The sequence below is a fragment of the Phyllobates terribilis genome, unplaced genomic scaffold (assembly GCF_046119375.1).
Source record: "Phyllobates terribilis strain yellow unplaced genomic scaffold, ASM4611937v1 Scaffold_12__6_contigs__length_324123572, whole genome shotgun sequence".
Lineage (NCBI taxonomy): Eukaryota > Metazoa > Chordata > Amphibia > Anura > Dendrobatidae > Phyllobates > Phyllobates terribilis.
Window position 1 is genome coordinate 74337420 of NW_027362772.1, and position 24577 is coordinate 74361996.

A 24577-nucleotide genomic window follows, 5' to 3' on the forward strand; every position below is an offset into this window, starting at 1 on the left:
CATTAGATCTAGGCTCCTGAAACTTTTTTCTTCTTTGGGTTTTATATTAATGATGACTGATTCTCAGCATTGGTTGAAGTCCATAGTAAAATAAAAAACATATATTGATTAACAAAGCAAAATAAAGTAAAAAGGAGAAAAACCTTTGTAAATGTTGGTCAAAACTGCCTCTCTTGTTGTACCAGACCACCACCTAGGGGGGACATCACTAGCGAGGCCCATCTCACAGTGCGAGAAGCATGACATTAGATCCCTTTTCTAGATCCATTCATCTATCCATTGATATCAGTCTATTGTGTATGGCTCGCTTACGAGCCAAAGTCTTCTTCATAGGCCAAGGGAACTTCATGGAGAAAATCTGGTTATGGTCATTTTATTATAGGTTATAAGAAGGGACTTTGGAAATGCAGACAGCATATTTCTGTACTCACCACTAGAGATATGTCATACCATTAGTGTTATATATCCAGGAATATAATTTATAAGATAGTTCTGAGAAGGTCCTACAAGATTTGAAGCTTTGTGTTATACCAAAAATGATTTTTGCTAGCAAAGTGTATCCATCGGGCTAAGTTTTTGAGAGTAGGCAATTTGAGCTGTCATACATTGTTAATTCTCGCAAGCCACCAGACACCTTCACCTCATGTTGCTGGTAAGATAGTTTTGATGAGTAACTGCAAGGATCCAGCAGAAGCAGCCGGAAGACCTTCAACTGAATGTGTGTAAGTCATGCCAAATTCTGCTAATACTACTGCGTACTGTGGGAAAGGCTGAGGATTGGAGCATGCTACTATAACTTGGACCAACAATAAAACTTTCAAGATGAGCTTCGGAGGTTTATTCGCTTCTTCCTGATGAGTGATGTTCCACCAAAACTTGAAGAAGGTAGAACATCTAACGCTTGTCTGGAAAAGTTTCCAAATAAGTCTCAGTATAAAAAAAAATATTACTCCATACAGCTTAGTACATTTTAAGAACTTAGAAATGGATGTATGGTAATTAATTTCCTTAATACATGGGAGGGAATATATTTTTTCTCACATTTTGGGGAATTTTTATAAAATTCAGTAAGTCTGCACTTACTATTTATCTGATGTTTTCTCTAGTATCTCCTTGGAAAAAGAAAAATGGTGAGTAAGTTGAATTCTGTTTTATTAACTTCTTTACACTTAAGCATAAATATTCATAAATGTAATTAAAGGGCTAATTTCATCATTAATAAAACAGAGTTAAGAGGGTCTTTTAATATTAGATATGGTCATTATTTCATCCTAGCTGTTTTTAAGGTGCAATGTATACTATAACATCTAAGGCCAAACATTTTTTTTCCAAAATTGTGCCTTATTTTCTGACATCACTTCCTGTTCTGCAGCTGTTGGCTGAGGTTTAACCTCACCAACTCTCTGCATTCAGTCTGCGGGGAGCCCACTGTTTCTTTTTATATGTTTCCTCCTGCATTTGGATGAATTTCAAGAATTTGGAAGTAAAATTTAGAAGGATGGCCCAAAAACTCTTAGCATTACCAAAATTATGTGCAGAATGCAAATCGGGGGCAAAGTAGGAAGTTTGTGAGGAGCAGCTTCATCCAATATCTACTGAGCAGGAAGTGATGTCACAAAACTTTTTGGCATTGCATTGAAACTTCAGTACAGCCCACTAACATGAAGCCTTTTTATGTTTGTCTTGGATCTTAAAGGGGTTGTCCATTACTTTTACATTGATACCCTATCCATAGGATAGGGCATCAATGTATGATTGGCCAAGGGTCCCGCACGTGGCACCCCCACCGATCAGCTGTTATCGGTGCCGGCGGCCGCCGGCCGGTAGTGCTCACCTGCGGGGCTCCGCCGTCAAGTGGCCGCTGCAGTGTACTGCACATCCACCTCCTATTCAATTGAATGGGAGGCGGATGTGCAGTACACCGCGGTGGCCACTGCCACTTGACGGCGGAGCCCCGCAGGTGAGCACTTCTGGCCAACGGCTGCCGCCACCGGCACCGATAACAGCTGATAAGCGAGGGTGCCACGTGCGGGACCCCGGCCGATAATACATTGATGCCCTATCCTATGGATAGGGCATCAATATAAAAGTAATGGACAACTTCTTTAAAGACCATAATGTATAGAGAGCCATGGAAACTTGCATTTGGGAGAGCAGAGTATTAAGACCCTAGCAGCTCCATTTTCTGAATTAATGGAAGCCTGACAGCTGATTCATACTGTACAAACCACGGGCAGCATGAGTCAGAGCCTGTCAGCATGATTGCATAATTACAGCCATGAATATTTTTCTCTGAAATACTCACGAGTTTCAGAAAAAAACATACTTCGAAGATCCAGCCAAGGATCATAGGCAGAGAAGAGATTAGTCCTGTACCACCCCCAATCAGCTTTTCTCATTTCCTCTCCAGGTGATTGACAGGTCTTTCCAGTGTGTTTACATAGGGGGAGATCTGTCAATCATCTAGAGCGGTGCAGGGAAAAAACGTCCAGGGCTTCATAGGATTAGTTTCATCCCTCTCGATAGTTGCCAACCGACTCTCGAAATCATATGTTTTCGGAAACACTCGAGCATTTCAGAGAAAATATACCTGACTCCAATTGTGCATCCAAACATTCATTTGTGCTGTCCCATGGTTTGGGGGACAGATTCCCTTTAAGAATAATTTGCGGGAGCTTCACCTTAAGTACACTAAAATAATCTTATGGCTTTTAGTTTCTTCCATCCCATAAAGTTCTTCTTTTAACAGACATTAATATAATAACAAGTTTTCAGCATATTGTAAATCTATAATTTACAACAGACCCCGATTTCGGCTCCTAAACTGATCCTATAAGAGAGCAAATCCTTAGCATCTTTTCTAGGAAGTGTTCTTTTGTATTCAGAGGGATCTACTCTATAACGAAGGAATGTCCATGTACATAGGCCAGCACATTTAGGATGTTGTGCCGTCCCCCTAGGAAGCCTCACAATCAGTACAGTGAGGCAAATTCAGCTTCAGGGTATTTATTAGACCATTGAACCCCAGCTCAATTATAATAATTACCTAGCAACAGAGATGAGCAAATCTGGCAAAATTTAATTTACCAAATTTGGGCAATTCGGTCTTCAAATTTGATTTTCGGGAACATTTTTTGACGTTAATTAAATTGCTGGTAAAAACAATATATTAAACTTTGAGGTCTATCTAGACTCCAGAACATAATAAATTGTGGGGAGGGAAGGTGTTAACAAATAATAAAAGATTATACTAGCCTGTCTTAGGCCCATCCCCTTAACTCTAAAATAGAAAAAAAAAAAATTATTCCTGCTCACCTTGCTCCTCACCTGTCCTGGCTTCACAGCTTCTCGCCTGATCCATTGCTGGCTCGCTTCCTTCTTCTGGCTCCACTCATCTCCTCTGTCTTCAGTCATCTTCATTCTTCGGCACTTCCGGTGCTGAATCGACTTCACGCGACAGCATGAGATGCATTGCCCCTCTACATCATGACATCACTTGACACCTACTCAGTGCCAGAGGCACCAAAAACTGAAGACTAATGAGAAGAAGATAAGACTGGAACCAGATGGAGAAAGTGAGCCAGTGAAGGGCTGAACGGGGGGAGCTGTGGAGTAAGGACCGGTGAGGGGCGAAGTGACTATAATGTTTTCTTTTTTTATTTTAACCCCTTTCCCGGTCTTAAAAAGATAAAGCAAAAGGGCAACCAGTCGATACAAAAATTTGGGATTTGGCAAATTAAATTTTTTTATTAAATTCAATAGAAATTCGATTCATGCACTATATATGTTTATGGGGATCACAAAGCTGAATTTCTCTTGTACCGCTTTTGGGCCCATGACCTTTATTGCTCAGGGGCTGGACAAATCCCAGCCCACCTCTGAACTATAGAAATAGAGATAACATGGAGCTGTCTGTATCCAATGCACCATTACGACAGCCACAAGGAATGTGTTGTGTATTAATCTCTTGGTAAAGCTCCTGTATCATTTATACATCCCAGAAAATCTGTGTCACGAAGTGAACTTTGCCAGTTTTTACACCCACGGTTCTGGAATGTATCTCCTTTTATGTTTTTTTTGCTAATATTGATGTTCTGCTTTGATGTAAAAATTGGATTATTTGCATTTATCTGACAGCAGCCTCATGTATAGTTGTTATCTTATAGACCTGTCTTACTCATCACCCTCATACTCCACATTTCTTATTGTTTCCAAGTAATTCTCGTCAGCTAGTCTACAAAGGCTACAACTCCAATTTGCTTCTGGTGTTAGTATAATTTGGGGCTAGAATCTTAAAGAGAACCTATCACCACATCAAAAATAGCCATTGTTTGCCTCTTATTTTATTGCCTCTGCTAACCTGAGTAATCAGTTTTTTGTTTTTCTAAAATAAACCATACAGAACTAGAGATATGGGTCTTTTTATTTAGTGCTGTTTATGAGCTGTACCTTGAGGGCGTGGCTCACAGGGAAATTATGCAAATCAGCCTAAAGGCCCGCCCCAGAGGAACCTCTTAGCCCCTCCCCCTTCATAAACAACAAAAAATTGAATATCTTTGGAACCGTACGACAGATTTGAAAAAAACAAAAACTGACTTACTCAGCGAAGCAGTGGCAATAATATAAAACAAAAACTGGACACTTTAGACCTTGTGACAGGTTTTACTATAAACCAATAAGTAGTGATAAACACAAAGACAAATTCAAAATTCGATGCATATTTTTACCTACTAGAAAGTTTCTTAAAATTTACAGCTCAAAAGATTAAATTGTTTGGATTCTCCTTCCTTTTCAGGCTCTAGAGTTAGGCCACGTTCAGACAATCAGTATTTGGTCAGTATTTTTACATCAGTATTTCTAAGCCAAAACCAGGAATGGATGATAAATACAGAAGTGGTGAGGTGTTTCTATAATTCTTTTCCTTTGATTGTTCCACTCCTGTTTTTTTTAAATACTGACCAAATACTGAGCGTGTGAACGTGACCCTAGTTTGTAGATGCTACTATGGCTACTTTTTTTATGTGTCATATTAAATAGCTCAGCCAATAACTTGACTTTTCTTTCTTTTAGACTATGAGCCATCTCAGAACACCGAGAAGAAAAGGACCGTGTATCAAATGGCGCTGAGTAAGATCTGACTTCACTAAAATTGGTTCTAAAACCTCCATGTAAAACCCATTATTGTCATATTTTAGTCATTAACCCTTATGGACGCAGACATTTTTTTTTCAATTTTGCAATTTAGTTTTTCCTCCCCTCTACCAAGAGCCATAACATTTTTATTTTTTTGTACAAGAACTTTTTTTTTTGTGGTGGGGGGAGTTGTAGTTTTCATTGATACCATTTATTTAGTCATATAATGTAGTGAAAAATGGGAGAAAAAAATATTTCCACCATTGTGTTTTGGGTTTAGTTTTTACGGCGTTTGCTGTGCTGTAAAAATGACCTGAAAACATGATTTACCAGTTCAGTGCAATTTTGGTTATAACAAACTTTTATTATTATTATTATTATTATTACCTTAAAAGAAAATCTGAACTTTGTGAAAAAAAGTTGCTTGTGTTACCATTTTCTGAGGCCTTTAAAATTATTATTTTTTTCCACCAGTGAAGCTATGTTAGATACTTAATTAAGTAACTGTAATTACTTTTTATTGTTTTTTAAGGGAGATTGTAGCTACTAAAAAATTGGGAATTTTGGCAGTTTTTTTTTATGACATTCAATTCAGGGGTTAAATAATTTTATTTTTTTTGCTTTCATAAATAGAGTGATATTAAATATGCTTATGTTTCAATTTTTTGAAAACGTCTTTGTAGTTGGATGGGTGGAAAAAGGGGTGATTTGAATTTTTAAGGTTTTTTTTTTATAAATTTTTTTTATTTTTAATTTTTCACTTTTTTTTTTTAATCCCCTTAGGGGACTTGAGTCTGCAATCGCTTAATCACTTGTACTATGTAGTGCAATACTTTAGTATTGAAACCCATCGGCTCCCATATTCGCATGGAGGGGTGATGGAAGCCCGAACGGACGCCCCACCAAGATTTTGTCTGCCGTCAGAGCTTAATAGTGGCATTTAAGTGGTTAAGCAGCTTGAATTGCTGCTGTAAATGGTCTTTCCTGGTATTGGTTGGTTAATTAAACCCCTCCCCTGAGTAAACTACTCCTGGGATGGCAAATTAAATCTAAAAGGGGCTGGTTTAGATAAGAAAAAAGGGTCTTCTCCACGGGGATGAGCTGGAATACTAGACACATCCCATAGATAAAAGTGGCACCGTAGATCCCATAGATAAAAATGTCCTAGACACACAAGGCCATAAATCGGGTCTCGTTCGCTATCCCATTATTGCACTTTTGCTTCTTCTTACAGATAAACTGGATGAGATTCTTGCAGCAGCCCAGCAAACCATAAGTGTGAACGAAAGCTCCAGCCCCGGCCCACTGGCATCTCTGGGAACATCACGGTCTGCCTCAAAGAGCTTTTTTTCGTCAGAGGTAGAAATACACCTATACTTACGGCATCTGCTGTTATACTTTTATTTAGGATTAAAGGAGTATTAAAGGTATCGTCCAATTAAAAAAAAATTCCAGAAACAGCGCCACCTTGGTCCATTGGTAGTGTCTGGTATTGCCACTCAGCCTCATTTACTTAAATGGGTAGGAGCTGCAATACTCAATACGAGCCATAGACAAGAGTGGCACTGTTTTTGAAAATAAGCAAAGCAGAACCTTATTTTCTAATCCTGTACGATCCCTTTAACCATGGAAAAAATGAATCCCGCTAGGCTGTGTACAGGATGGATTCCAGGTAAGTCAAGTAATATGAAAATGTTGACCTGACAAGTAACATTTCTGAAGTCTATCAGTATAGTTTCTGTAAGGGACACATGGGATATGGATCCCCATACGGGGGGGGCACATGGATATAGATAAAATTATAATCTATAGAAAAAGTTGGACAATATGAGATTCTTTTCTTTCACCCCCCAAAACTATTTTTATGCATATGTAACCCTTTCAAAGTCAAGTCCAGCGATACCTTGACATGGCCAGTCCGTTCCTGCGTTACTGAGAAATCAGCGTATGAATTGATATGCAAATATCTATGATAGATCTGCAGCCTCTGTCACTCCAGCTCTATTCCCCGCCCAGTGCCACCTCCTACTGCTTGACTGACGCTTCTTTGCATGAAGACACACAGCATAGAGGCTGTCAGTCAAGCAGGAGAAGGTAGCACTGAATGGGGGAATAGAGCTGGAGTGACAGAGGCTTCAGATCTATCATAGATATTTGCATATCAATTCATAAACTAATTTCTCAGTAATGGAGGAACGGACTGGCCATGTAAAGGCATTGCTGGACTTGTCTTTAAAATATCTATATATACATGTTGATAGTTTGGGGTGTGAAATCCTGCTGACAGATTCCCTTTGCTATTGGGTATCATTAAAAATTTTTGCATAATTTGACTTTTATAGGTTCTTTGTTTCCTTGCACTTTGCAGCACAATGAATCCTTCAATTAGCTAGTTCTGACATTTTTTTTTCAACTCCTCTGTTCTGAACTTTGATGCCGTCGTAAATCAACTGAGAGGAGTTTAGAAAAAAAAAATCAAATACAAGAGTTAAAAAAAGTTTACATCAAGAGCTCACTGATGGATTATCAGTTGACTCAGTAAAACAAAGAGCCTGTAAAAGTTAAACGGTGCAACATCTCTAATTGCAAAAATTACTTTTAGTCCAAAATTCAAGGATTATTATAGCATTTTTGTTTGGCCTCAGGGTAATCCTTTCACGACCTGGTGATTTTAAATTTATTTTTATTATTTATTATATATATAATTTATATTAAAATTTTAATAATTGTAATAATTATAATTTATATTATATATATTTATTAGTTATAATTTTTGAGCTTTCTTTTTTCTCCCCTTATTCTTCCAAGAGCCATAACTTTTCTTTTTTATTTTTCCATCGACATAGTCATACAAGGGAAAAAATTCCACGTGGGGTGAAAAGTTGGGGAAAAAAAATAATTCCGCAACTGTTTTTTGTTTTTTACGTCGTTCATCGTGCTGTAAAAATATCTTGGCAATATGATTCTTCTAAAATGTACTATAGAGTGATACCAAACTTTTAAGGAATTTTTTATATATATATTTTAGCAGTTAAAAAAAGTTCTGAACTTTAAAAAAAAATGTGTCTCCTTTGATAGTCCTGTATGAAGACTTGTTTCTTGCTTGCTGAGCTCTAGTTTTTATTGATATAATTTTAGAGTACATGGAATTTTTTGATAACTTTTTATTGTACTTTTTTGGGGAAATGTGGTAACTGAAAAAGGTCAACTCTGGCATTTTGATTTATTTTCTTCTTTTGGCATTTAATGTACTTCAAACTTTTCTGAACCCAACCATTTCAAACATTATTATTTTATATTATGTTTTAAATATTTTTTACATTCTTAATTTTTGAACAGGTTATTATTATATTTTTAAAATTAATCTTTTTTACAATTTCTGCCTCTGTATTGCAGTATATAGTGTAACTAATATTCTCCTTCAAAGTCCAGCCCACCAAAGGACTATAATGGTAACCCTGCAAGCCTTCAGCATACCACTAGTTGCTATGGTCACCGATTGGCTCCCTACAACCAAGTTGCGAGAGCACCAATGATAGTCAGTACACAAGCACATGGGCAAGCAGACCATTTAAATTTCATTGGCAGTGAAATTTTAAGAACAACAATCAGAGCTGGCTCCATTTGCGTAGGTCAGAGGCAGATGCTGGCAATGAAAAATAGCCAGCATCTGCCCCGCATAGAGCGGGCTCAGATCCTGAGTCTGCTCTATGCACCCCACTTGTGAGCTGTGAAGAAAATCTTCTTACAGATTCTTTAAAATATGGTCTTATTAAAAAATATTATTTTGTTTGTGCAGCCAAATTTTGGACCGCATAGAGTCTCAAGTGCTCAGTCTGTGTATGAAGGTCCACCCTACTTGTCCTCTTCACCTGGCCAGGCCATGATGCTGCGGCAGAAGTCTATTGGTAAGTAGGGTCATAGATCTATCTGTAATCCTATGGAAAGCCATAGATAGCACATACTGATTCAAGATAAGCTAGCTTATGAAATAAGCATCCCAGTATGCATTCTAATACAAATTTTCTTTTAAAATATATTTTAATAAGTTTATGAATTTTTTTGTTATAGGTGCTGGGGATGAAGAAAAGCCATTTTTGTCTGCTCCCCCCATGAAATTTAACCGCAGTTTATCTGTTCCTAGTTCAGAAGACATACCTCCCCCTCCGACAACTTCTCCTCCCGATCCTCCATATAACACTGCGCCCTCTTCTGCAGCCAGGGTTAGCCCGGTTTTAAGGGGTAACTTTAATCAAAGTGGAGATTCAAAATTGTTCTCTCCTACAATGCGCCAAGAATCGGGTCTTTTTGAGCAGAAAATGATGGATGCATCTCAGAGACGGGAGAAACTACAGCAGCTCTACCACCAAGACTCTGAGCAAATGGCTGATGAACAGATTCGAATAGGTATGGCTTCACAAGCAAATATGAGAAGCTGGAGGTCCCAGACACAGGAAATGCGTTACTTTAATCTACCTGCAAGAGCAGCCAGTACGGCGATGTATGTTCCTGCAAAAGCCATGCGTCGAAAAGGCCAACTAGTGAAACAAGTGAAGGTGGAAAATGAACAGCAACAGCATTTGCAACAACAGCAGCAACAGCAGCAGCAATATCAGTCTCATCACCAGCAACAACAGGCTACCAAGTCACATGAAAAAAGTTCCATCCCTATACCTACAATCATTATTAAAGCCCCATCAACCAGTAGTAGTGGAAGGAGCAGCCAAGGTAGTAGCATGGAAGCTGAAACTCAGCCTGACCCAATTCCATCTCTGCAATTGCGGGATAATATTGATTTTACAAGCCAGTTCGGAGCAGCCATTGTCGGTGCAGCACGGCGGGACCGTGAGTGGTTTAATGAAGCCCGCCGAAAATCTGCTCTTTTTCTTTCTACTGATGAAGACACAGAGCCCACACCTGCCCCGAGATTGAAGCATTCCAAGTCTATTGATGAGGGTATGTTTTCTAGTGAACCGTACATGCATTTGAATGTTCCCACCAATTTTGTGACACCTGTAAATAGAGACATTACTAGTGGGTACTCCTACCAGTCAAAAACTGGGAAGAGTTATGGTCCTAGCACCACTAGTGCTTTTAGTACTGTGTGTTCCACTTTTTTACCCCAGCTCCAATCATGCTCCAGTCCAATAACAATGTCCAACATTAACCCAGTTGGAGGAGGTAGTCCGCTTATACATCCCTTGACTGGGAAAATTCTAGATCCTAGTTCTCCTTTAGGACTTGCTTTAGCGGCAAGAGAAAGAGCTTTAAAAGAGTCACAGCAGCATAGCAGAAATGAAATTGAAGAAAGGAAGTCACGTCCACCATCTCCACGTTTTGCAGAACAAAAATCTCCAATAGAATCCCGAAGCACCTCCCCGCATCGACTCTGGGATTCAGGACCCACAAAGAGAAAAGAGATAGATTTCAAGCCATGTATGGTATCCCCAACCGGTGATAGAAAATCAGATGAGAGCTCTGGTCACCGGTCTCCTGCTCTTTTGTTGCTTCAAGGAGTAGAACAAGGTAAAGCCTGGGAGAAGAGGGCAGAAGGTCAAGAAAAAATAGAACTGCATGTCCGCTTCATGGAAAACTCTACCCACAAAGATGAAGAAGATCATCGTAAGATTTCCTACTGTAAGGAATTAAGGAATGAACGACCAATGGCCAACCCAACCGTGAACCACACCCCATTACCTAGCACAAATTCAGAAATACATGACTCTAATTCCAAAGAGAATGGACTCCCATTATTAGTCTTGCCTCCCCCAGCACCTTCAATTGATGTTGATGATGATTTTTTATTTACCGAACCCCTCCCTCCACCTTTAGAATTTTCAAACAGTTTTGATAAACCTGATTCACCTCCGGGGGCATCAGCTGGGTCTTCTACCCTTCCACCCCCTGTGCCCCCACCACCACCTGACGCTATTAGCACTCCTGCTCTAGACTCTACGACCTCTAGTCTCACTTCTTATGACAGTGAAGTAGCCAACTTAACCCAGGGGACATCAGAACTTAAAGAACCTCATGTAAATTTTTCCTCTGTTGTGTCATCAATTCAGATACCAGCATCAGACACTATAGAGACCGTGACTGATTCTGGCATTGAAGAAATTGACAGTCGAAGCAGCAGTGATCACCATCTAGAGACGATTAGTAGTGTTTCAACATTATCAAGTATGTCTGGACTTTCAACAGAAGGAACAGAACTTCTGGACACTTACATAACTTATCTAGATGGTCAAGCATTTGGGGCGGATAAACCTGTGGTTCAAAACAAGATTCGGTCAAGGACATTCCCAAGTAGAACGCCTGGACTGCTTAGAGATCCCATTACTGCCACCAGTACCGCCATTTCCGTTTCTCCCTGCTCAGATAATGTCTTCACACTGACACCATCTAAAGGACCCTCACTCTGTGCTCTTTCCGAGCCAGCCAAGGATTCTCAGAGAAAATCTCCCACACTCCCATGGGAGGACTACTCCCAGGAAAAAATTTCTCCAGGATCTACAGTTAAGTCAAATATGATGACAGAGTTAAGTTCAAAGCTTCAGCACATGAGTGGAGTTTCATGGTCTAGACCACCAGAATCTGCAGTATCATTTACACCCGAAAGGCCAACTTCACTGCAGAGACACAGGTAGGTGCGGCGGGTTGTTTGGGGCAAAATATATGGTTTCCACGTATCAGAAATGTTGTAGATTTTCATAATGGAGTAGAGTAGCAGATTAGATTTTATATCTGCAGCATGCCAATGCATGTAACAGATTTGCCCACAGATTTGTTTCAGATTTGTCCCAATTGTTGCCAATTTTGCTTCCGAATGACCACATTTTTGTAAAGGTATCTACAACTTCAGATAAGTTTATAAAAAAAACATTCTACTCATCCCCACTGGCACTCCCATTGTAAGTTTTCCCTGTCCCCTACCAAACTCTCTACATCCGTCTTCCAAAAATGATGATACATGTGACCACTGCAGCCAATCACAGGTGCAGCCCTCGCATGTGATGAGATCAGTGCAGACAGATGGGCAAAAAGAGACCAATGGGAGACCTAAAACACGTTGCCACAAAAATGCTAGAGAAGCTGGTTATAGATATATATTTTTTTTACCACTTTTTTTGGCCGTAAAATAAACAAAATCTAGATTTCTACATGTTGTCTACCAAAATTTTGCATAGTAAATGCATAATGTCATGTATTGACACTTCCTTATAGAAAAATGGTGTATCCAATAGAAACTGAGCATTTTATCACTAATATTTTAAACTAGATCCATGAGCCCAAAATCATAAACTTAGGTCTGTTGGCTTATTCCATTAAAATGGTCAACTTGCCCAATTGCCAGCCAAAATTTATAGGTTCATAGTTTTCATGTTGAAAGCAGACACATGTCCATCAAATTCAATCCATGACCTATCATGTTGATCCCGAGGAAAGCAAAAATCCCATGAGGCAGATGCTAATGGCTAATGTTGAGTAGGATTTTTTCGCCTAACATTGGGCAATCAGACAAGTTCCCTGGACCAGCATCCCAACAGATAATCTATCACTAAAACATGTATTTTATAAGAAAGGTATCCATGCCCTCCTTAACATTTTTTAGTGAATCAACCATTACAACATCATATGGCTGAGAGTTACATGATCTCACTGCTCTTACAGTAAAGAATCCACAGTCTCACTGCTCATACAGTAAAGAATCCATAATCTCACTGCTCATACAGTAAAGAACCCATAATATCATTGCTTTTATAAGTAAAGAATCCATAAACTCATTGCCCTTACAGTAAAGAATCCATAAACTCACTGCTCTTACATTAAAGAATCCATAATCTCACTGCTCTTACTGTAAAAAAGCCATAAACTCACTGCTCTTACAGTAAAGAATCCATAGTCTTAATGCTCTTACAGTAAAGAATCCATAGTCTCACTGCTCTTACAGTAAAGAACCCATAGTCTCACTGCTCATACAGTAAAGAATCCATTGTCTCACTGCTCATACAGTAAAGAACCCATAATATCATTGCTTTTATAAGTAAAGAATCCATAGTCTCACTGCTCACACAGAAAAGAATCCATAATCTCATTTCTTTTATAGTAAAGAATCCATAGTCTCATTGCTCATACAGAAAAGAATCCATAATCTCATTTCTTTTATAGTAAAGAATCCATAGTCTCACTTCTCGTACAGAAAATAATCCATAATCTCATTTCATTTATAGTAAAGAATCCATAGTCTCATTGCTCGTACTGTAAAGAAACCATAATCTCACTGCTTTTTCAGTAAGGAATCCATAGTCTCACTGCTCTTACAGTAAAGAATCCATAGCCTCACTGTTCTTACAGTAAAGAATCCATAGTATCACTGCTCTTACAGTAAAGAATCCATAGTCTCACTGTTCTTACAGTAAAGAATCCATAGACTCACAGCTCTTACAGTAAAGAATCCATAGTCTCACTGCTCTTACAGTAAGGAATCCATAGTCTCACTGCTCTCACAGAAAGGAATCCATAGTCTCACTGCTCTTAGAGTAAGGAATCCATAGTCTCACTGCTCTTACAGTAAAGAATCCATAGTCTCACTGCTCTTACAGTAAAGAATCCATAGTCTCACTGCTCTTACAGTAAGGAATCCATGGTCTCTGCCTCTGTACAGTAAAGAATTGCTGCCTGTGATGATGGAGAAACCTCCTTTACTCTAGACATAGAGAATGCCCACTTGCCATTGTTACTTGTCTAGGTGTATAATGATCATTAGGCCACAGCCCCACAATCAGTATTTGGTCAGTATTCAGTCAGTATTTTTTCTCAGGAGTGGGAGCCAAAACCAGGTGAGAAACAATCAGAGAAAAGGTAGAATAGAAACAAGTCACCAATTCTGCATTTATCACCCACTCCTGAGAAAAAACACTGACCTAATACTGATAGTGCCGCCGTGGCCTTATACATATCTCTGTATTGTCCACTCATATACTTGTACATTTTAATAAGATCATTCCTAAGTCTTCTTGTTACCAAACTGAATAATCCCAAGTTTGATGCCCCGTCTTCTACAGTCCTCCTATTCCTTTAATAACATTGTTCGCTCTTCTTCGCACTCGCTCTAGTTCAGTTCTGTCCTTCTTATACACCGGAGATCAAAATTTGACCCAGTATCTAAGTGTAGCCGCACTAGTGACTTATATAGAGGCAAAACTACGTTCTTGTCAGGACCATCTCTGCCTCTTTTAATGCATCCCATTATTTTATTTGCCTTTGCAGCAGCTGCCTGACACTGGCCACTAAACGTGAGCTTGTCGTCCACCAATACACCCTATCTTTTTCAATGACTGTTTTACCCATTGTTTTACCATTTAGTACATAACGGTACATTTTTTGACAAATTGACTTTCCAGTAGTTTTAGTTGTTGGTTGACAACCTGAAAAGTAGAGTTACCACTTGATTGGCGACAGGCGAATGTAGTGCCAATATTCAAAAAGGGAGCAAAAAGTGACGCCGGAAACTATCGGCCGGTGAGTCTGACGTCCGTTGTGGGCAAAATTTTTGAAAGCTTCATTAAAGAGGCAATTACGGAGCATCTTGATGCTAATAATCTTTTAATCCCGAACCAACATGGATTCATGAGGAATCGCTCCTGCCAAACAAACCTGATTGACTTCTACGAGGAGGTTAGCTCTCGAGTAGATCAGGGGGAACCAGTGGATGTCGTGTATCTCGACTTCTCAAAAGGGTTCGATAGCGTGCCACATAATAGGTTGGTATACAAAATGAGAATGATGGGGCTGGGGGAAAATGTCTGCAAGTGGGTAGCTAACTGGCTAAAGGATAGAAGGCAGAGGGTGGTTATAAATGGAATATACTCAGATTGGGTAAGCGTCACTAGTGGGGTACCACAGGGGTCTGTACTAGGCCCATTGTTATTTAATATCTTTATTAACGACATAGTCAACGGGATAAATAGTAAAATATCAATATTCGCAGATGACACAAAGTTATGTAAAACAATTAATACAAAAGAGGACAGTGCAGACCTACAGAGGGATTTGGATAAGCTGGGTACGTGGAGCATTAAATGGCAAATGAGGTTTAACGAGGAGAAATGTAAGGTCATACATATGGGAAGGAAAAATGGAGGTCACCAGTACTCACTGAATGGGAAATCATTGGGGAATTCAGAGATGGAGAAGGACTTGGGCATCTTGATTGATAGCAAACTAAATTGGAGTGCCCAAAGTCAGGCCGCTGCTGTAAGGGCAAACAGGGTAATGGGATGTATCAGAAGAGGTATAGCTGCAAAGGATGAGAACATTGTTCTTCCACTGTACAAAGCACTGGTCAGACCACACTTGGAATACTGTGCTCAGTTATGGGCCCCAATAGATAGAAAGGATATAAATGAGCTTGAAAAGGTACAAAGGAGGGCAACAAAATTAATAAAGGGAATGGAGGGACTGCAATACCCAGAGAGGTTGGCAAAACTAGGACTATTCAGCCTGGAAAAGAGAAGGTTGAGGGGGGACATAATAAATGTGTACAAATATGTTAGGGGACAGTATAGAGATCTTGCCAGGGATTTGTTCAAAAGGAGGGATATTACGGTAACAAGAGGGCATTCACTAAGACTGGAAGAGAAAAGGTTTCAGCACCAGCATAGGAAGGGGTTCTTTACGGTAAGAGCAGTGAGAATATGGAATTCACTGAGTGAGGAGACGGTAATGTCAGATTCACTACACCAGTTCAAGCGGGGACTGGATGCATTTCTAGATACCAGTCAGATTTCAGCATATACTTAAAAATAGAATAAAATAGTAGGTTGATACAGGGATTTATTCTGACTGCTGGTTTCAGAGTCGGGAGGGAATTTTTCCTCAGGTGAAGATTGGCCAAATTATTTGAGGTTTTTGCCCTCCTCTGGATCAACTTTAGCAATTACAGAACTAATAGGTCGAACTTGATGGATGCAAGTCTTTATTCGGCTTTAAAAACTATGTTAAAAACTATGTTACCCTCTCTCAAAAAGTGGCCTTCCTCTGTTGCACTTACGTGTATATTTTCAATTTTGATTAGATGTCCATGAGTTTCACCTTTATTTTTATACAATCATTTTCAACATTTTATTTAAAAGTTGTGCTGGACCCCATTTTCATCCATTTTTGGTCCATTTCTTACATCAGTTTCTCTCATGCAAAAAAATATAAAAAAAAAAAATTAAATCTCCCACCCATTAAACTGTTAAATAAATGGACGGCACTTGGATGGCATCCAATTTTTTCATGGATGCCTTCACTGGAAAGTTTGACGTCTAAATTGAATAAAAAAATTGACATTTCCATTTTTTCTTTTTTTTTTTTTTTTGTGGACAACCAGTCCGCCATAAAGATGGACATGTGAACAGCGCTATAGACTATAATTTTTACTTGCACTATCCGTGAAAAATATGGAAGAACACATAAATGAAAAACAATGTCGGAATGAGGACTTTCCATAATTTTTATTAGACATAGGTCATTAATATAACAAAAGAAATTATAGTTCAAATTTTTTTGTAAATAATGTGAATATTAAAAATGTTACATTTCCGATGAAGTCAAGTACATTTTTAACTATTTTTATGGTAGCATAGAATTTTTTTTTTATTCCATGACTTAGTTCCCAGCTCGAGATCACTCAGGAAATGAGTCACAATGATAGATCTGTGTATCTGTTCTAATGATAGAATCACCTGGGTTTTTGTCAAAAAAATTCTGCAATCCGGCATTACGGGAGAGGCCGTGATGATCCATCATTGGTCACAGTACCTTAGCAGATTAGTCACTAGTATCTTATGAAAACTATGCATAAGGTCATTTTCTCTGAATTGATAAATATAGGCGACTACTCTATAAGTCAGTGTCGGACCGTTTCGGAGTTATTGCTCCTCATTAGTACATAGTAGGGTTTTCGGTTGGCTGTACTTTTTGAAAGCCTCATTAAATTGACTTTTAGCGATCCTTGCTATGCTTTGTTAAAGAAAAGTTGACGGGAGATTCATGCTACTCAAAAAATGGGCAGCATGAATCAGACACTTGTGTTATTCCTGTGGTGTTACAGAAAAAACATACTTTGAAAAGCCATGCGTTTCAGATGACTATTCCAAGGTGGGTCATTGGTGGATTCTCTTTGCCCTTCTCCTCTAGATAGACAACTCTTTCCTTATGTGTAGAAGGACAGACCTGGAAGTTTAGGGAAGCGTGTTGGGGAAAAGCTACGGACCTGCCTCAGACTAGTCATCCAAGACACATAGTCCCCATCGGGTGAGTTTACTGGTGGGTTCTCCTTCCCCTTCTCCTCTAGACAGACAAGTCTTTCCTTATGTGTACATAGAAAGACTTGGAAGTTTAGGGAAGTGGGGAAGGGAAAAGCTACGGACCTGCCTCAGACTAGTCATCCAAGACACATAGTCTCCATCGGGTGGGTTCACTGGTGGGTTCTCCTTGCCCTTCTCCTCTAGACAGACAAGTCTTTCCTTATGTGTAGATAGACAGACTTGGAAGTTTAGGGAAGTGGGGAGGGGAAAAGCTGCGGACCTGCCTCAGACTAGTCATCCAAGACACATATTCCCCATCCTGCTTTTCAAAGTATGTTTTCTCTGAAACACTGGAATAAAACATACATTGCTACTAGAGATGAGTGGATCGATTGGTGGGACTCCAGTCCAGCGTCCAAGTCAGTGGTACCTGGGAGCTAGACGGGAGTCCCGTGAATCTCTTACCTTCCGGCGCCATTGATGTGGCATTTGATTTGTCGGGACTGGTGCAACATCATCTGTGTGACATGATGCACAGATAATATCATGCCAGCCCTGGCAAATCAAAATCTGCCCAGGGGACCATGGAAGATAAGAGTCTAGCCTCCAGGTACCACCAACCTGGAAGAGTCCCGCAAATTGATCCACTCATTAATGCTGCCTGTGGATTGGACAGCATGAATTTCCTATCAAGTTCCAATTAAGATGATGCTATCTGATAAAAGTATGCCTATTGGTAGCTACCCTGTAAGAACCATGTCTTTAAGAGCCTTGAAATGTGACTCAGGTTATCAGCTAAACCAGAGACACTTTTCTGCAGACAGCACTGTTTCAGCGGTTTTGGATGGAGAGTAAGTACTTTCTGTGAAGCTTTACAGTTGTCATCTAATACAGTCAACCAGAAGTGCTCTGTACTGATGAGGAGCAAAAACGAAAAACAGACCATGTATCAATGGGTCTAGGGTAGCGCAATTATATTGTTTGCAGGGTTTGCAATTGTACCCAGGCCATAGAGCTAGAAAAGTGGGGGCAAAAGGTCTATTTAGCCTATAAGAAGACAAAACCAATTAAATGCCCATTATATTGGGAGCACTATGATAGATATTTGTATTGGGACCAACAAGCTTAAAGTTACGCCACTGTCTGGGTGTCTTTAGTTTAACTGTTAACAATAGCGATCAGATATTGGCATTTATGGAGAAGACGTTAATTCTTTCTGGTTATCAAAATTTTTGTCATGGAAGACCAGAAGCAATTGTTCTTAAGTAGGTTATTTTCATCTTGGCTGTACATTGCTATCTACGACAGGTCTATAGACGATGAATGGAGGTCACCGGTTCAGTTCGTATAAAGTTAATAATTTGCCTTGTTTGGAATAACTCTTAAGACAGGTAGTTCTCTCACTGCAAGAGTTGTTGGTAGGTGACTTGCTAACTATTGGAACCATTTTTTTTATTTTGTTAACTTTTTTTCTGTCTTCTTATTCTTTAATAGGATAGTTGATGACTCTGCTGCTTCACTGATTTCTTCTAAACCGGTGAGCAGTTTATTTCATAACTGGCCCAAGTCTCCACAGCCTACTCTAAAACATCCCAAAAGTGTGGATTTTGACATTCGACCAACCTTGAGAAGAGCACCAAGCCCGTCAGCCTTGCCCACGGAGCACAAAATAAGTCCAACACCACGTCCTTCTTCTCTACCCATCTTGCCTTCTGCCCCTGTTTACACAGGGGTCTTTGACCTGAGAGGCTCCCCCACAGCTGGAGGAGATGCTTTCCCTGGCTTCCAAACGGGCAGTCGGTCTTTATCTCCAACTCATTTCATTCTGCCCCCCACTGAGAAACCATTTGCCTCTAAGCCCATTCACTTTTGGACAAAATATGATGTGGCCGATTGGTTGGACTATTTAAATCTTGGTGAGCACCGAGAACATTTCTTAGACAATGAAATTGATGGCAGCCACTTACCATCACTGACCAAGGAGGATTACATTGACCTGGGTGTTACAAGAGTCGGCCATCGAATGAACATTGACCGAGCTCTCAAGTTTTTCTTGGAGAGGTGATTTCAAATCATTTGATACCTAGTTACTTCATATTTGCATCCAACCCCTCAAGCCTAAAAAGGTTTGGTACAAGGTCCCAGGAGAGGAGAGTATGAATGTACTGTTCTTTGAGTCAAATCGAAAAAGCAAAACAAGAACAATCTTCTAATATATACATATATGTATGTGTGTATATATATATTTATATATATATATATATATATATATATATATATATATATATATATATACACATACATATATGTAATGCACAGAATTTCTCTGAAATGATTGATTCACCAGCTGCTTATATAACTATAAAGGGATAATGAAGGCTTCAATTTGAGCCATGAAGTACATTCGGGAGCCTTGAGGCACCGTTGCATAAGGAAATCACTCTAGCACTATAGTATCCTATTTTCACTGTGCCCGAATTTTTCTGTTTATTGCATCTTTGCTGTCAACCTAGAATGGAGTCATGTAGGCAGAAGGTCATATATATTGCTTGGTAAGAGATATAAAACTGATATAAGAGAGGAGAATAGGACAACTGAGTCTTCCCAGAAGCTGTGGATGTATTAACATGTGGAGTGTCAGACAATGGTTGTGCATAGTCACCTAACTAATCAGAAGATAAGTGCCATCATAACTTTTTACGACACCTATACACACTAGAGGAAAGTTGGCCGAATCCTGGCTGAGTATTTAGTGTGGTGGAGCCTTTGAACTGTCCCCCAGCAGATGATGCTGGAGGAAAAGAACAGGTACGGCATGTTGAGTTTGAACACCCGATCCTGTTGTTCTCCTGGTAGATGAGTTGCCACTTGAGGAGTCTCATCTGAGTGTCTTTGTTCATGGAAGGTTGGTCAGGAAATATAGCTGATGGCTAAACGATTATCGTCTAAGGTTTATCGGCCTGCCGATTTTGATAAGATTGGCTGAGCAGCTTATGTGTTTTGGAAGCTCCAGATTCTCTCCCAATAAATGATATCAGTGACTGGATCCTTTTGTTCTACAGCTAAATAATCCACCATCAGAGGAATCTTGGCTGAGCGTGCACATCTAAGTGGGCATCAATGGAAATAGCTGTAGGCCAAATGAGCATGCAGCTTAGAGCTATCTAATCTTTATGAGCACCTTTATTTTCCTTGAGGAAAGCTGAATCTAGTCATGAATATTGGATTTGAGAACTTCAGACAACATGCTTCTTACACTACTATGGAGGTAGCCTACTGGGGTTTTAACATTGATTAACGGAGTAGTCCACTGCTTTGCCATTACTGATGTATCGTCAGGATAGGTCAACCTTGTCTGATTGGTGGAGATTCAACACCCAAAAACCCTACCGATGACCTATTATCAGCTACATTGGCCAGATGTAAACTGTGTATGGAACAGAACAGCTCAGCTCACTACACTGTTTAGTGGCCATTATCGAGAACTGCAGCTCAGGTCCTTTTCAATTGATAAGGATAGATCATCAGTGTCAAAGTAGTGGACAACCCTCAAACCATGTAGAACTGGAAAAAGTACACCCTAAAACATGAGTATTGGTTTACCTTTACTACCCATCATCATCACCAATCTTTGCCATCCTCATTACAAGAATTCGCTAAACTGAACCAGTTATTTGATGGAACCAAACATTTTTAGCTTGATTAAAAACTGTAAGTTTTGTTTTATGGGGTTTTTCTTGGGATTTTGAAGTCTAGAGGACACATATGAAGGGGTTGATTTTAAGAGGATCTGCCCATCCTTCTGACATACCTGATTTAGCTAATAATTGTATTATCCATAATTGAACAATTCTATAGCGTCTTTTCTTTGTGTTTTTCCTTTGTTATTCCTCCTAATCATATAAGAATAAATTGACAATTGAGCGTTACTAGCTGGAGGAGTGCCCATATACAGTCTGACGCTGTCCTATGAGCAAAGTTTCAGATGGTGTAGGGACTTACCTCTTTGACAAAGAAAATGGTAACACCCAGTAGTCAAGATAATCATACATCTTTAGGAGGAGTAATGGTACAACAAAAAGACCTAAGAAAAGAATTTTCAAAATTTTGTTTTTTGGGGGGAAATGCAATTGTCTACTAAAACTACAAAAGAAGTTTCTCTAAAATAGCAAGTAGTTGCATATAAAATAGAAGGGCATTAGAAATTGGTTGCTTTGCTAACTTGACTAGACCGCCATTTCTTCATGATTTACCAAAGTGTTCCAAGCATGTGCCAATGATGCCAATATTCTTGAAGCTTGGCACCGATAATTTTACTAGAAGCTAATGTCAGAAGTTAAATGTTGGGCATTAAGAACTGATCGGAGATGTCTTCTCTTCCTAGAATGCACAGAGATAGGTTCTCATGGCTCAATGATCTCACTACCGGTACCATAGTTGACCGGTTGCCCACAGATTGTCCTGCACTGGGTTCAAATTAAAATGCAAATTTTCTGAGATTTGCTGTATGTCATAATACTTTTTTTTTCAAGGAAAATACTACAAGCTAGGGCTTTGACAACATGTATTGTTACTATATAAAAAGTGGAAAGATTTTGGAACATGTACAACCCTTACACATTTCAAAAGTGTCCTGACGTTAAGATGATAACGAGTTTCCCACTACCAAAAGAAGCTATTTGCAAGTTTTACAAGGTGCTTTCTAAAATCTGTGGCTCACCCTGAACTGAGTCCTCAAGGAGAAACTATTCAAGTTTTGCAATGATTCTTTGCTCTACCTAACAGATGACATCCGTGGTAGATGGTTTCCCTTTGGACTCGTATTGGAGACTTATGACCATTTTACAATGAAGATTGCTTGAGTAATGTAAATTTTAAAGCTGCCCAGACAGATACCTTTTCTGGCTGACCATATTTATTATGAATTTTGATTAGATTCTTAAGATCTCTATGGAATCCCTACAATGGGAAACCCCAGACTTTTTTGGGTTATTTAGAAATGGCATAAACCAAACAGACCCTTAACGGAACATTTTATATGGCATATGGCAAATCTCAGCAGAGGTGAACCCTACACTCAGACTGAGGAAATGTGACCACATTTTAGTACCTGTAATACAGATGCAACACCTGGACCCTCAGGTTAAAGGAAACTTAACTTAAGATTTTTTGGGTGATCTAAGTTCGGTTCTTTGAACCATAGAGAATCTGGGAATTGTGACCGTAATATTGACGCTAAAATGTGGTTGCATTGTGGCTATCTAAATGTTAGAAGACACAAAACGGAACATTTCTTGTAACTGGAATCTGTGTCTATATAGAGCTGTTTCATAGAGATGAGCGAATCTTCTAAAATCCAAATTTTATAGTTTCGTAGAATTTTTTTTTTCAAAATATTCGGTACACTGCGAATTGAAAACACTGGAAAGCTTCCAACTGCCTTAAAAATACATGTGATTCTAAAGTCTCCTTGGACTATATTCAACACCTTTCAAGCTCTTTAACTCAAACACAGCATTAGTAACGTCCAAGTCACCTCAACATAAACGACTATGGGTAAACAGAGGGTAGCTATTTTTCACTGCTGACCAGTTCCACACCATCAGTGTTTTAGGGTATTCTCTTCCTATCTTTTTTGTTGAGCTGTGAGCTCTGACATCCTCTCATTATCCAGAATAACCACAATATAGCTGCTGCATTCCCTGCCTCTGCTTTTATACAGGCTCAGTTCATCTTGTATTTTACCATTTGATGTGATAGCTAGAATGCATTATGGGGAAACCTACACTGCAGCATCTAAGGTCATGTGAGCCTTCTCTGCCTGATGCAATCTTCTGCTTTTTGTAAAATGGCAGTGGGGCATTTTTTGGGGCAATTTGAGTAAATTGAATCGCACATTGTTCAAATTTCAAGGCATTTCCTAAAATTTGATTCGCTCATCTCTACAGTTTTATACTTGTAATGGTAAAAATATTGATATGGTGGGACTGAGCTACTGAGTATGTGTGACCACCAGCACTTGATACATTAGATGGACGTTCTGATAGGGAATAAGATGAGAAATATTGGGAGCTACAATAAGTCTTTTTTTTCAAAAAGTGATTTCAATTAAAAATTGTTTGCAAGACCAGAGAGAAGAAATTACAAATTCTAACTAGGAAAAACCTTCTAAGAACTAAAAAGGTTTGATTACGACCAGTTTTGAATTTTTTGGAAAGTTCTAGACTACACTGTGGAGATGGTCAGTCTTGATTTTGTTTTTTATCACAACCTTTGATTGTCACTTCTATACACGTAGTAGTCATTGCACTCTCTTCTCCTCTTTAGCCAAAGCCGAAAGACCACTGTGCTGTTGTGACTGAGATCCTGGTTCCTTTACCCTCAGACACAACATTGTCTTAGTTTTACTTTGTCTCATACTTTCTTAAAGACTTTGGATGAGTATGTGTGGTCAGGCCTATTGTTTGCTTGTAGACTTCTCAATCTAAACTATGAGGGATAGAGAAGAACTTGCGAAAATCAGTGGATATTTGGTATTTAGCCTTATTTTATATTATTTTATTAGTTATTTATGCATGTATCATGCACTGGAGACTACACAGTTGGGTCGAATATCTCCATAACTCCATGATGTAATGAGATAGAGTTTCCAGAATGATTATTATATGTAACAACACTTTAATAGGTTGCTTAATTCTTGGTTACAATGATAGTTTATTATCTATCAATATCATATTTTATTATATTACTATATATAATAGCTATATTTGACAAGGGAAAATCTTCTTACTGGGTCACAGCCCTTTTTATAGTCCCTTACCCACTTATAAAACTGGTTTATATTTGCAGTAAATGTGGAGAAAACTTATGGAGAAGAATAAGAATCACAGGATAAAAATCTGCGAAAGCCAAAGAATGAATTCAAAATGTGATAAGTGTCCTCCTTGCCCTCCTAACCCCATGCTTTTTTTCTTTCCTATCATATGGAATTATAAGAAACTTTAAACTATGCGTCAAACTTAGCTCCTATTTCTTAAAATGTTCTAAAGAAATAAAAGCTGTTCTGTGATTGGTTGCCATGAGTGCCAATTGACGACTTTTGTGGTTTTAATAAATCTGGCCTATTCTGTTGATCCTTCCACCATTTT

The 24577-nt window shown here is 39.0% G+C and overlaps 1 protein-coding gene across 1 annotated transcript in view; it reads left to right on the forward strand.

The window, feature by feature from the left end:
* The window catches only part of SHANK1 (SH3 and multiple ankyrin repeat domains 1), a 619704-nt gene extending 595206 nt beyond the window's left edge, over nucleotides 1-24498 (forward strand). Inside the window, exons 19-24 of the mRNA XM_073655995.1 lie at nucleotides 1107-1130; nucleotides 5071-5127; nucleotides 6368-6492; nucleotides 8933-9041; nucleotides 9205-11776; nucleotides 18924-24498. Coding sequence (XP_073512096.1) covers nucleotides 1107-1130; nucleotides 5071-5127; nucleotides 6368-6492; nucleotides 8933-9041; nucleotides 9205-11776; nucleotides 18924-19494 — 3458 coding nt within the window. The 3' untranslated portion in view covers nucleotides 19495-24498. The remainder of the gene's footprint in view (nucleotides 1-1106; nucleotides 1131-5070; nucleotides 5128-6367; nucleotides 6493-8932; nucleotides 9042-9204; nucleotides 11777-18923) is intronic.
* The last annotated feature ends 79 nt before the right edge of the window (nucleotides 24499-24577 follow it).